The sequence below is a fragment of the Mastigoproctus giganteus genome, chromosome 5 (assembly GCF_048544385.1).
Source record: "Mastigoproctus giganteus isolate SK-2022 chromosome 5, ASM4854438v1, whole genome shotgun sequence".
NCBI lineage: Eukaryota > Metazoa > Arthropoda > Arachnida > Uropygi > Thelyphonidae > Mastigoproctus > Mastigoproctus giganteus.
The window spans coordinates 211,506,375-211,519,022 of NC_143579.1; the positions used below are offsets into that span (position 1 = coordinate 211,506,375).

Genomic DNA, 12,648 nt, shown 5'->3' on the forward strand with positions numbered 1-12,648 from the left:
TTCAGAGAAGGGCAACAAGATTTGTGAGGGGCATGAAGGGGTTCTTTTACCAAGAAAGGCTTAAGTTCTGCAAATTGCAGTGGCTAGAGACTAGGCACCTGTGAGGTTTTTTTTTTTTTTTTTTTTTTGATTTGGTAGTTGTTGGCGCATCGGCTTCTGTGGCCATATTGCACCTCCCAAGGTTTTTGCAGTACTTTGATCCAAGCCCGAGGCGGGAATCGAACCCGCGACCTTTGGGTTGCCGGGCAGGTACTTTACCCACTCGGCTAGCCCGGTCGGCCCCTGTGAGGTGATCTGATTGAGGTGTATAAGGCCTTGAATGCGTTTAGCACGAAGAATTCTGATGGGATTTTTCTGCTTGCTCAGATTACAAACCTGAGGGGGCATAAATTCAAAATGAGAAAAGACAATTGTAGAATTAGATGTGCGTAAATTTGCCTTTAGCCAGCGGGGTAAGCTAATTGCTGGAACAAACTTCCATCGCTGTGGAAGTTGATAGCTTAAATAATAATAAATTCAAGGAGGAACTGGACAAACTTTCAGAGGTTTGTGCGAATTTTTTTTTTTTCGGTGATGATACACAAGCTCATATGCTTGCTTTCTTGCATCACATGCCTCTATTACTACTACAACGCCATTGAAACAGGACTTTTTTATTTAAAATTTGACACCTGACATTACATTTAAATTCAAAGGGGGAAAAATGTGTTGGTGGAAAAAAAATCAAAGGCTCGCTTGACGGTGCTCATATGCACAAATATGACAGGAACTCATAAAAACACTGTAATCGGAAAATCGTTAAAACCTCAGCATTTAAAAAACGTAAGGAAACTTCCTGCAAATTACACTGCATACAAAAAAGCTTGGATGACTTCGGATATTTTTCGGCAATACGTAAATGATTGGAATAAGGAGCTATTCAAAAAGAAGAAAAATATTTTATTGTTAGTTGATAACTGTCCTGCACATCCCCAGATTCAAAATTTGTCTAACATTAAGCTAGTGTTTCTGCCTCCCGATGTGACATCAATTTTACAACCAATGGACATAGGTGTAATCAAGAGTTTGAAAGGATTTTATAAAAGATTTCTAGTTCTACATCTGATCAGTCAAAGAACAGAAACTTAGTCAATATCAATATTGGATGCTATAAATTTATTGAATGATGTGGAACAATGTTATTTCGACAACCATATCCAATTACTTCAAGAAATAAAAATTAAATTCAAATGAAATTTCAACTGTAGATGAAGATGGAAACAACTTACCATTATTTGAATGATTGCTATATTACAACATTGTAGGTTTTAATACAGATAACATGAATTTGTACGAGTCGATGACAACTTATTGACTAGTGGTCTTCCTACAGATGCTGTGCTCAACAAAGACAATGATGATATGATGACAATTGAAAGTGAATCAAAATCAGTGCCAACAATCTCACAAGCTCAAGGTTCAATGGACACATTAGTCAATTTTTTTTAAGGAAGTGAGGCAAGTAATGAGACTTGTTGAGTTAAGGGGAAACTTAAGGAATATTGAAGTGAAATCTTTAAAACAAACATCAATTTTAAGATTCATAAATAAAGACTAATTGAAATTATGTTTATTATTAAACAATATTGTTTTTAATTACAGAGAAATATTGTGTTTAGTATTAAGTGTATGGTTTTAAAATTAAACAAATAAATTGTGTTTAATATTAAGGGTACTGTAGTTTATACAAGCATATTAATACAGATAATGTAGGTATATACTTATTTTTTCTCTCTAATATTTTTGTTTTTTCAATCTTTTTATCAAGTTATTGATAATTTAAAAAAATAAGAGGTAGATTTAACTCATCAGTGATATAAAGTGTTCATTGTTTAACACCACAGGGGTTTCCCTATCTCTGCTATTACTGATACAGCGAGTAAAGGTTACAACAAGGAAATGTCGGTCCCTTGATGCTCGTTATATCCAAGTTCGACTGAATGTTATTTATAATTATTATATCTAACAATGTGTAAAATAATTCTACTTAGTTTACTCTTTCACTTGAAATAACATTAGCTTCCTTTCACTAAAGTTGTAAATTAACTGTGGTGTAATCAAATAATGGCATACAAAATTAAACACTATTATGCCACGTTAAAGAATTGTTGCAAACTACAACATGGTAGTGCTACCTGCATATAAGCAATTGTGCCAATACTACTCACAATGTCATACCATAATAGGCAAAACCTGCACTCACGCAAGGAAGCAACACAGTGGCATGGCATGTTGTGAGTAGTATTGGAACAACTGCTGCGTGGTCATAAAACGATGCCCCTCACACTGCACCAAACTAATGAACAAAAACACTCACCGAGGGAAAAAAAATAAAATAAAAATAATTCAAAAGGAAGTCTAGGGAAACACTTCATCAAAGAGGAATTGGCTATGTGGAAATTCCCAAACACTTGCCATTTATGTTGTCGCCTGCTAAATTGGCAAAATAACCATGGATGCCACATTGCAACCATTATGCTTGTACACAGGTACTGCATCATCTGTTGCAGTACCCTTTTGTGGTCAATAATAGTGTTTAATTTTGTACATTATTATTAGCATTCTTGCTATCCTGCAAGCATATATTCTAAATATAACAGGTAAAAAGAATAAACAACCACCACACCAACTGCACAGGATATATATATATATATATATATATATATATACACTACACAAAGTGATAAATAAAGCAGTGCAATGATGCATTTCAATGTTTTACGAAATTAGCATTAGTAGAGGCATTTGATGCAAGAAAGCAAGCGTATGCAGCATCAGCCAAAAAAATAAAAAATAATAAATAAATAAAAAAATAACCACTTCCACTTCACCCCTCTGTTTGTTCGAAATACCTGTCCAGCTGAGCCTTAAACTTATTTAGGCTATCAACTTCCATGACAAGGGATGGAAGTCTGTTCCACCAACCAACCACCCGCTGGCTAAAGGCAAATTTCCTCACGTCTATCCTAAATCTGTCTTTCCTCAATTTGAACTTATGCCCTCTCAGGTGATTATTCTGAGCAAGAGGAAGAATCCTATCAGCATTGAGCATGCTCAATGCTGATAGGATTCTTCCTCTTGCTCAGAATAATCACCTGAGAGGGCATAATGAAATGACAAATAAAGCACCTTCTCTACCAAATTGATATACATTCTTACAGGTAACAGGCTAAAACCAAGTCATTCATTATATTCACACAATTTGCTTGAATCTCACACTCTTAAAATAAAAAACAAGAGAAATGATATATGAAATTTGATTGCACTAGCAAGCTAGTGCATAAAAATGCTGATAATTTTTCTTGTTTTTGGAACTCTTCAATAAGGTATTAATATTTAAAGCATCATAAGCATTTCAAGCTATTCATTAGGAAAAATCCAGTCTTTATTTTCCCATATCTGCAAAAAGTGACAAATGGTATCCATGCAGAGAAAAGTCAGATGCTTCATATGATTTAATGAAGCATCTTTTTTTCCAAGCAAGTCTAGTAAGCTTATTTATATACCATTAAAGAAAATAATATATTGTCTAATTATCTCTGTCTTCCTGCTTGAATTCACAACCACTGGATATATTTGAGGAAAATTTAAAATGGATTTAATATTACCCATTTCTCATTCAGCAGCTTGTGAACAGAAATGTAACTGGAACTGCATATTTCAACTTGGAAAAGTAAGAAAATAGGTTTAACAATTAACTATGTGCTACTCCACAGAACTGAAATCTAATAAAGTGTAACTCAGAAGTCTGATCCACTCTAATCTGAATTACATTGCTAGCATTATTCAGAAGTCCTGAGCGAGCAAACCAGTTTGGGTAATCTCTGCTGTATTATGATAGTGGTATTTTGAATTGCATGCAGTATACTCATTGCAAAGTGCATGCTGTCACAAAAAATACAATCACTGTAAACTGCTGCAATTTACAGTGATTGTATTTCTGGTATATATTGGCTACATAAAATAGAGAAGTTACATTCTCTAGCTCTGGAGGCTATATTAAATATAAATGTAAGTTTATCAAGTTGTTTACTGAAGAAGTTTGATCTTCAAAGATTGTGCAAGAACAAATACTTTTGATAATGCAGCCTCTGAACAGACATCGATTAGTTACTATACTAAAAGGTTATTAAACTAACGAGGTTTGGAAATATTTAAAGTTACAAGTGACCCCAGCTTAATACTGATAATTAGTTCCTGAAAAACAGAGCGCTAAGTGAATCAGCACTAAGAGAGTGCCTTTTGTCACTTTTTGCAGATGATATGGGAAAATAGAGACTGGGTGTTTCTAATGAATAGCTTCCCATAAGGTAACATATGTACTTGTGAGTTGCAGTCTATTCCATAGGATATTTCCTAATCAATAATAAATGGTAGTGAAAATATGCACAAATGTCAGTTAAAAATATTTAATATTCAAATTTTTGTACATATAAAATATTCTACATTACATACGCATATAATTATGTGGTAATTAACTAACTAAAATCATGAATTTATTAATCTGATGGCCCTGCGCTCTCGAGTTTTCTTATCTTCGGACTGAAAAATATGTCGATTTTGGGTTGTGCTTTGGCCCTCTTCCTCTCGTACATCATGTAGGGATTCATTTCTTTCTTCAAATTTCTTATTACCTTGGCACTTCGTTCCATGTCAGGGTCGTTCTCTCGGAAATAATCACACATTTTTTTGAAGTGTTCAAAAGCTTCGCTAAGTCCTTTTGCAGTCAGCGACTTCATCGGTTCTTCATCTCTAGTATCTTGATCATCATCTCCCTCAATAGCAGGCTCTTGTTCTTTTATCATTTCCATTAGTTCTTCATTCAGGCACCTCCGTAGCCAGGTGGGAAGGAGCAGCAGTGCGTAGCATACGCTTCTTGATTAGACCGGGGTTCGAGCCAGTCTCACCACCAAATACGGAGGATGCGGAAAGGTCAGGGAATGACCACCGCATATCCCAGAGCAATATGGCCTTAGTTGCTAATGCTCCTAAAAACCAAATAACAATAACAACAAACAGTTCTTCATTAGAGAGGCCATCCCTGTCATTGTTGATCACCGTTAATTTTGTGTAATCCTGCTTCTTTTCCAAGCTCAACAATTTGTGCTTTAACATTTTCAATGGAATCATCAGGTTCCTGGGAATGCTTTATGCAATTCTTCCAAACTTTCCTCCACTCCATTCATGGTTTTCTGAGTCACTTCATCCCAGGCACTTGAAATGTTGTAGATGGCAGTTTTAATGTTATAGGATTTCCAAAACTCCCTTAAGCTCGGTACATTTGAATACGGTGCTGTTTCTTGTAGTTCTTGTAAACTCCTCTGACCATTTGGTCATCCCGGAGTATGAACAGAAAATTTATTTTATTTTATTTATTTATTTTCAGTGTTGATTGCTTTAATAGCTTGGGAAAAGGTGTTCTTATGTAGTACGCTTTAAATGTGGCAATTACTCCTTGGTCCATTGGCTGGATCAGAGACGTAGTGTTTGGAGGCATGTAAAAAACTTTTACATGATTGTTTAAGTCTTCTAAGCTCTCTTTGCTTGGGTATCCTGGTGCATTGTCCATGATCAGAATTGCTTTGTAACCAATGTTATTTTTTGCACAATATCTTTCCACTGCAGGACAGAAGAACTCAGCATACCAATCAATGAAAAGTGGCCTGGTTACCTGAGCTTTTTTATTAGCCTTCCAGATTACAGGTAGGTTTGATTTAGCTAAACCTTTAAGAGCCCTTGGATTTTTGGAATGGTAAACTAAAAGGGGTTTTAATTTAAAATCCCCCACAGCATTACCACCAACAACAAAGTTAACCGATCCTTCGCTGCTTTAAAGCCTGGCATGTTTTTTTCTTTTTTCGATATGAAACTTCTTTTAGGTATTTGTTTCCAAAAAAGACCTGTTTCATCTATGTTAAAAACTTGTTGAAGAGCAGTATAACATCCCTCTTCAATAATTTTAACAAGTTCTTTTTTGAAAGTTTCAGCTCCTTCTTGATCTGCACCTGTGGCTTCTCCCTGTATTGCTACATTGTGTAGGTTATAGCGCCTTTTAAATCCATCAAACCAGCCCTTACTAGCGTTATATGGTTCCACATTTTTTTCCAGGGTGAGCTTCCTTCAAATCTTCATATAGGCTCTTCGCTTTTTCTTTAATAATAATTGAACTTAATGGAATTTTGCATTGAATGTTATCTTCAATAAAATTATGTAGAAGTTTCTCTATTTCAATCATAATAGCCAGCCTAGCCCTAGTCAATTTAGTTGCCTGCAGGGGAACATCTGTTTTTCCGGCTGCTAAAATTGATTTATTTTTTATAATTGTTCTTATAGCTGAAACTGCCAGTCCTAAATTATTGCACACATCCACTTGTCGTTGACCAGAATCAATTCTCTTCAAAACATCTAATTTAATTTTCAAACTCAATGTTTTTCTTACCTTTCCAGTCTTTGTACCGCATCCAGACATTGTTGCTTTTTCATTCTTATCCACCATAACTCTCTGAAAATGTAACTGCATTGCACTGATTGTGATATGATGTTCAAGTACAGTAAAACTGCCCATATGTCTAACACTGTATGATGACTAGAATTCCTCTGGAAAGTGAGCCGAAGACAGTGACAAATATTTTATTTATCTGAAAAGTTTGATTTTACCTTGTTGCAGTAAAATCAAATGGTTGTACTATAATCCTTTATTACACGAAAAAGTACTGAAATCAATTATGGTGTGTGTCATGGAGAATGTTTTCTGCTTCAAATGGATGGAAAGTACTTGTCAATATTCCATCTGGAAATAATGTCAAGTGGCGTGAAGACAGTAACAATAGGTGTTTTATTCTGAGAAGATCCATACAGTAAAATCAAACAGGGAAGTTACCCTTTATGTTACCAAAAGTAATTCGTTATGGGGGAATGTAAACTGCTTTTAATAGATGTATTTGCCAATATTCCCAAAGGGGATAATCTCAAGGTAATGCATCTTAGAAGACAGAATGGAGTATAAGGCCATTTGGACAGTAAAACAAAAAAATTTTATGTACTTCGGGATGACCACATGGTCAGAGGAGTTCAGAAGATAAGAGAATACAAGAAACAGCACTGTATTTAGCACTCATGGGATTGATTGTGTGAAAAATCTTTTCACAAGTTATAGTTCCCACAGTAAAACAAAAGAAGAGATAGGGAGTAAATCTATTTTTCAATAGGGTATACAGTATCTTTCTATTACAGATCACAACGGGAAATGCAGACTTTGTAACAGCACATGACACTGGATGGTAAAATTTTTTCAGCTTGTGTACTAAAAAAAGAATTTCTCCCTTGAAACTTTGTGATAACATCAAATCCACACTAAGAAAATAGAGCATATTGAAACTTTCAATTTTGTACATAGAGTAGAAATTATAAAAATAATTAGTTAATTTCACGGTGGCTATTTTCTCTTTTTGCCAAAAAAAAGGCTTAAAAACGGACTGGACTAAAGGAGGATTTGCCAAAAATTCAATCAGTACGCTAGTAAAACAGTGCTACAGTGAGTTTTGACAGCATTATAGTGAGATACAGGTTATAATATAAGAACAGCATTATAGAAAATTAGCGTAAAGCAAACCAAGTTATAACAAGGGCCTGCTGTATTTGTTCAGGATCAGAAATATATTGGGTACACCTGATATGATCAATGACTAAACCTGTTTTATTTTAATAAAAACCTGTGCATTTAACTTTAATCTTTAATGGAATACATGCATAGATTTATGTTTTTCATGTGCAAGTCCTGGGAAGTACACATTCAGATCTAAATTTTAAGGGTTACCTCAAACAATGTCTGTTAATGTAAGATTTGTCTTGATATTTTTCCAGTACATGATGCCATCTTTTATCTGTGTTTAGTTGGATACATAAATAAAAGATGGCATGTACTGGAAAAATAGTTGGAAATGTAAACAAACACAGTTAATAATAGATAGCAACATTTTGGCTATTTTATGATGTTTTTGGACTATTGAAAAATAGTCCAAAAACATCATAAAATAGCCAAAATTGAAAATTTTCTTTGGAATTCAGATCAGAAATTGTTAAAAATTGAATCATGTAATACATGTATAGACAGAAGATATTACTACATCTTGAATTAAAGATGCAATAGTTAAATTAAGATTATATTACTGCATATTTAACAGTTAGTTATTTAATATAACTGTAATCATCATAGCAAAATGTCAAAGATAGTCACATCCTGCCCATATGAAAGTTGTTGTTATTTGGTTTTTAGGAGCATTAGCAACTAAGGCCATATTGCTCCGGGAATATGTGGTGGTCATTCCCTGACCTTTCCGCATCCCCCATATGAAAGAATGATATGAAAATATACATGTGCCTTTAAAAAGTATTAACTGTGATAAATAAATACTTGTGGTGACCTGAAAAGTGAAAACACTGGAGATGCAGCTAAGTTATGCCAAACAATTTTTTTGCATAAGTATCACTCCAAGTAACACTGGCATCTGAACAAGATTCAAAAATAATATCACTTGAATAGAATTCTATTTCAGCATCAATCTGATGATGTATTTAAAGAGTTGATTCAATGTCATCAGTTTCAACATACTGTCCATTCCTGTTCCTTTTCAGTCCTGATGTCCCAGGCTGTGAATCCATTATAACAGCCCTTTAGGGTAAAATTTTATAGGAAAAAACGCTTTTTATACAAAATTTTATCAGTAGACACACACACTAAGGATGATGGTTTGTTTTTTGCAAATTAAAGAATTAAAATTCAGCAAGCATAATCTTCAAAACAATTTTACCTTTTCTTCTTGTACAAAATACTAAATTAGATAAAATAACTTCAACATAAGCAAAGAACATATCACTGTCCAGAGATTGCTATAGCTTCTAATAACAATCTCTGGACAGTGATATTGATGCTAAGAAAAACCAATCTCACTGTCCGGTTGTAATTCAAATAGCCCATGGTTCAATTGTGCTGATAATATCAATCAGTTGTTCACAGCTGAATGGGCACAATCTGTTAATGCACAACACTTGCAGTTCATTTTGATAAAAGTTTCTGTTCCGGCAGCAAACATGTTAAATTGAACTGAAAAAGCAATATGGAACTATTAAATTCTTCACTGCTTATATATTTTAGGTTTCTTAGCCAATTGTAGGGCAAAAAAATTACATAACACTTTAAAGAAATGCTGTAAGCCATTAAAAAAAAAAAAAAAAAAACAAAAATTGGCTACAACACACACACACACACACACACACACACACACACACACACACACACACACACACACACACAAAGACACAAAGACATTTCTTGCATTCAAATTTAATTTTTTTCGCTCCAGATCTGGGTGCTATCAGTGATGAATATGGCAAAAGGGTTTGCCAAGAGATACTGGATATAGAGAAGTACCATCAGAGAAGATTCGATCCAAATATGCTGGCAAACTATTGTTCATATTTAATTTGTTACATTATTAATTACAATAAAATTTGCATTAAAACTTATTTCCTTTCCCTTGAAAATGGTGGATGATACAAATTCAACTTTTTTCCAAAATGTATGTGGGATTCTTGTAGAGTTTTCTATAGAGATGGGTTCTGTGGGAGTTTGCAAAAATTAAAAAGAACTTTACACATAAAGGCTTTTAAATATTAGCTTCTTCTAATAAGAATAATATGATTCTCGTTCAGATTAAATCTTTAAAAATTTATTTAAAAAATCATCATTTTTTTTTTAATAATAATAATATCCTCCACATCTATTCAAGTATCACTTGATTTGATTTCATCAACTCCTGTATGTGAATTCCAGACTTTCAATTTCTGTAAACCAACAGGTGCAATATCTTCCTTTGATTTTCAAAGCTGTTTTCATGCTGCCATCTATTAAAACTGTGTCTACTATTAGAAATTTATTACTGATAGTAGACAGTTACTATTATAATTACTATTGGAAACAGAGATAAGAAATAGCAATATGTACTGGAAAAATTTCAACAGTACATAGATTAAAATGCATATTATTTGAAATGCCTCCAAACATTGATTTTCATAGTATGAAGAGCCCATGCACGTAAAATGTATATCAATATGTTCACTCCTGAAAGGGTTAAGCTTAGATTTAAATGCGGCACATTCAATTTTACTACAATCGCCTGTTTTTATTTAATACTTTCAAAAGTACACACTCCCCTGAGCTCTCATACATGTAAAAATTTACATTTTTTAAGGTTAATTCAAATAAACATCAAATAATGTATATTATCTTGGGATCTTCTGGTACACAACATCAACTCTTATTTGTGTTTCCAACTAATAACGGGCAGTTCTAATATATGACAATGTGAAAATAGCTTTGAAAATCAGGAGGAGGAAATCACATCTGCCAGCCATTATTATCCAATTTGGGTATAAAAAAGCTGAAGCTCTCTATAATTTAAATCTAGAAGTTGATTAAACTAAATAACTGATAAATAAATTGATACAGAGAATATTAATTACTACATAAAAAAAAAGTTAAATAAACATGGGTTTTATTTTTTATTTTTTTAAATTCTGATTTGAATTTTGGCAATAATTTCACTCTCATGTTCAGCAATCGCATCAAAATAAAAACAAATTAATATTTAACAGAATTTATGTACAATTTTTAATTTTTCAAAATTTCACAAATTCCATCCATAGAGTTGGTAATAGATATTTTGTTATTGCGAACTCACAGTTCAGAAAACACCCACAAAAAGATTAAAGGAGACAAAAAAATTTATTTTCAGCATAATCAAATTCCATGATAGGAATTTCACTAGTTTCTCCTAAACATAATTTGGAGGGGGGGTTAATGCATGACATGTTTTAATTACCATGCCTACAACTGAGAACTGCACACACACACAACTAAGCTGATGAAGAAATTTCCAATATACTTCAAGTCTGAAGTTTAACCAAAAAACAACAACACACACACTACTTACTTTTCAAGTTTATATAATGTACAGTTTGAACAACAGTATGTAAGCCATTGTGTTGATTACACTGTGCTTGTGATAATTAACATAAGAGGAAGCTAGTTGCTTTAGCAACTAGTTTTATATAATTACATTATAAAAGCGGCAAATAAGATGTATATAAGTTAAAGCAGAAGCTTTTACTGTGGTATAGAAAAAATACATAAAGATCAAAATCACACAAGCAATTAGCATCATAACACAATATCTCAAGACATCATAACACAATATCTCAACACTGTTTTCTCCTTTTCTAGGAAAACATTGAGCATGTTTTTGTTGCTTGGAAAATAAAAATATGGTGTTGAAGCCATTAAAGTTTAAAAAATTACTTAACAAAACTAGTTTTTACATGGATTTTATTTCTTCTACCTAGAAAGGAAAAAAGAAGGGGAAAAAAACAAAAACAAAAAAAACTTTTCCCTTGGCAGCAGCAAAAAAAAAAAAAAAAAAATTTTTTTTGCTTTTTTAAGAAATAATTAGAAATAATTATTAATTTCTAAAAATGCAGAAATATTCAACTATATACTGCAAGTATATCAAACAATATACCACAAAAGATGTTATTAGAAAGGCAGTAAGGAAAAATGGCATCAAGAGGGGGAAAAAAAAACAAAAAAAAAACAAAAAACACATATTTGATAAAATAACTCACCAACTGCAAAATGCTATCAATGGCACGATTATACTTGTCACACAAGGTCTTCATACTTTCATAACTGTATACATGAATAAAATTAATGAACTTCTCATTAGAAAATATACACAAAAATTACTAAACAGAAAATAATAAATCAAAAATAATAAACTACTAATAATAATTCAGAAATAAATTTACGTATTGTGTGAAAGGCAAGTGCAGGTAGATAAATGAAATTACAGTTGTAAAAAAATGCAACCCTACATGATAAAATTAGAGTTTAATCGTTCTTAAGTACATTGATTAAGAAGCAAGGTTAAAATAACAAATATTTCAGATCACTTTGTGCTCCAACAAGTCAGGCACATGCCAAATTATTTTATTATAAGTCTTTTATTGATGTAATTTATATGTAAAGAAGTGAATTTTAAATTCAACTCTTTTGTTAATTCTAATGTTTAATGATTGTTCTATTACAGTTACTTTCAAACTCTTCAAGATTCTCACATATTTGTTTGGAATTGTGATTGTAATGTAACTGCAAATAGTTTTCAATGTTATGAAATCTATCAATGACATAAAATATGCGTTTTATATCACAAATCTTTATAAAGTGTGCAGCTGAGAAATGGACGATCATAAAAACTGGTTTTCCCATATCCCACTGGGGTAAACTGTTGATGTTGGTTTTTAGGAGCATCAGCAACTAAGACCATATAGGTCTCTTGTGTACTACTGTCCAACCATATCAAATATGACTATGCTGGCAAGATGCCAGAACAATTCCATTTCAGGTATAGGTAGTTCCATAATATGACTTGGATTAGGAATTGGTAAACAATTCCTCATCCAAGTGATGTTTGTCACAACAACTGCATAGTTCAATAGTTTGTTAAAGGTTATGATTTTTGTTAGCAAAGAAAGAATAGAAGTACTACCACCTAC

The 12,648-nt window shown here is 32.8% G+C and overlaps 1 protein-coding gene across 1 annotated transcript in view; it reads right to left on the reverse strand.

Annotated features, from left to right (window-relative positions):
* gpp (DOT1 like histone lysine methyltransferase grappa) overlaps positions 1-12,648 on the reverse strand; it is a 241,475-nt gene that overhangs the window by 104,000 nt on the left and 124,827 nt on the right. Inside the window, exon 4 of the mRNA XM_090374787.1 lies at positions 11,719-11,782. Within this exon, the coding sequence (XP_090230913.1) occupies positions 11,719-11,782 (64 nt within the window). The remainder of the gene's footprint in view (positions 1-11,718; positions 11,783-12,648) is intronic.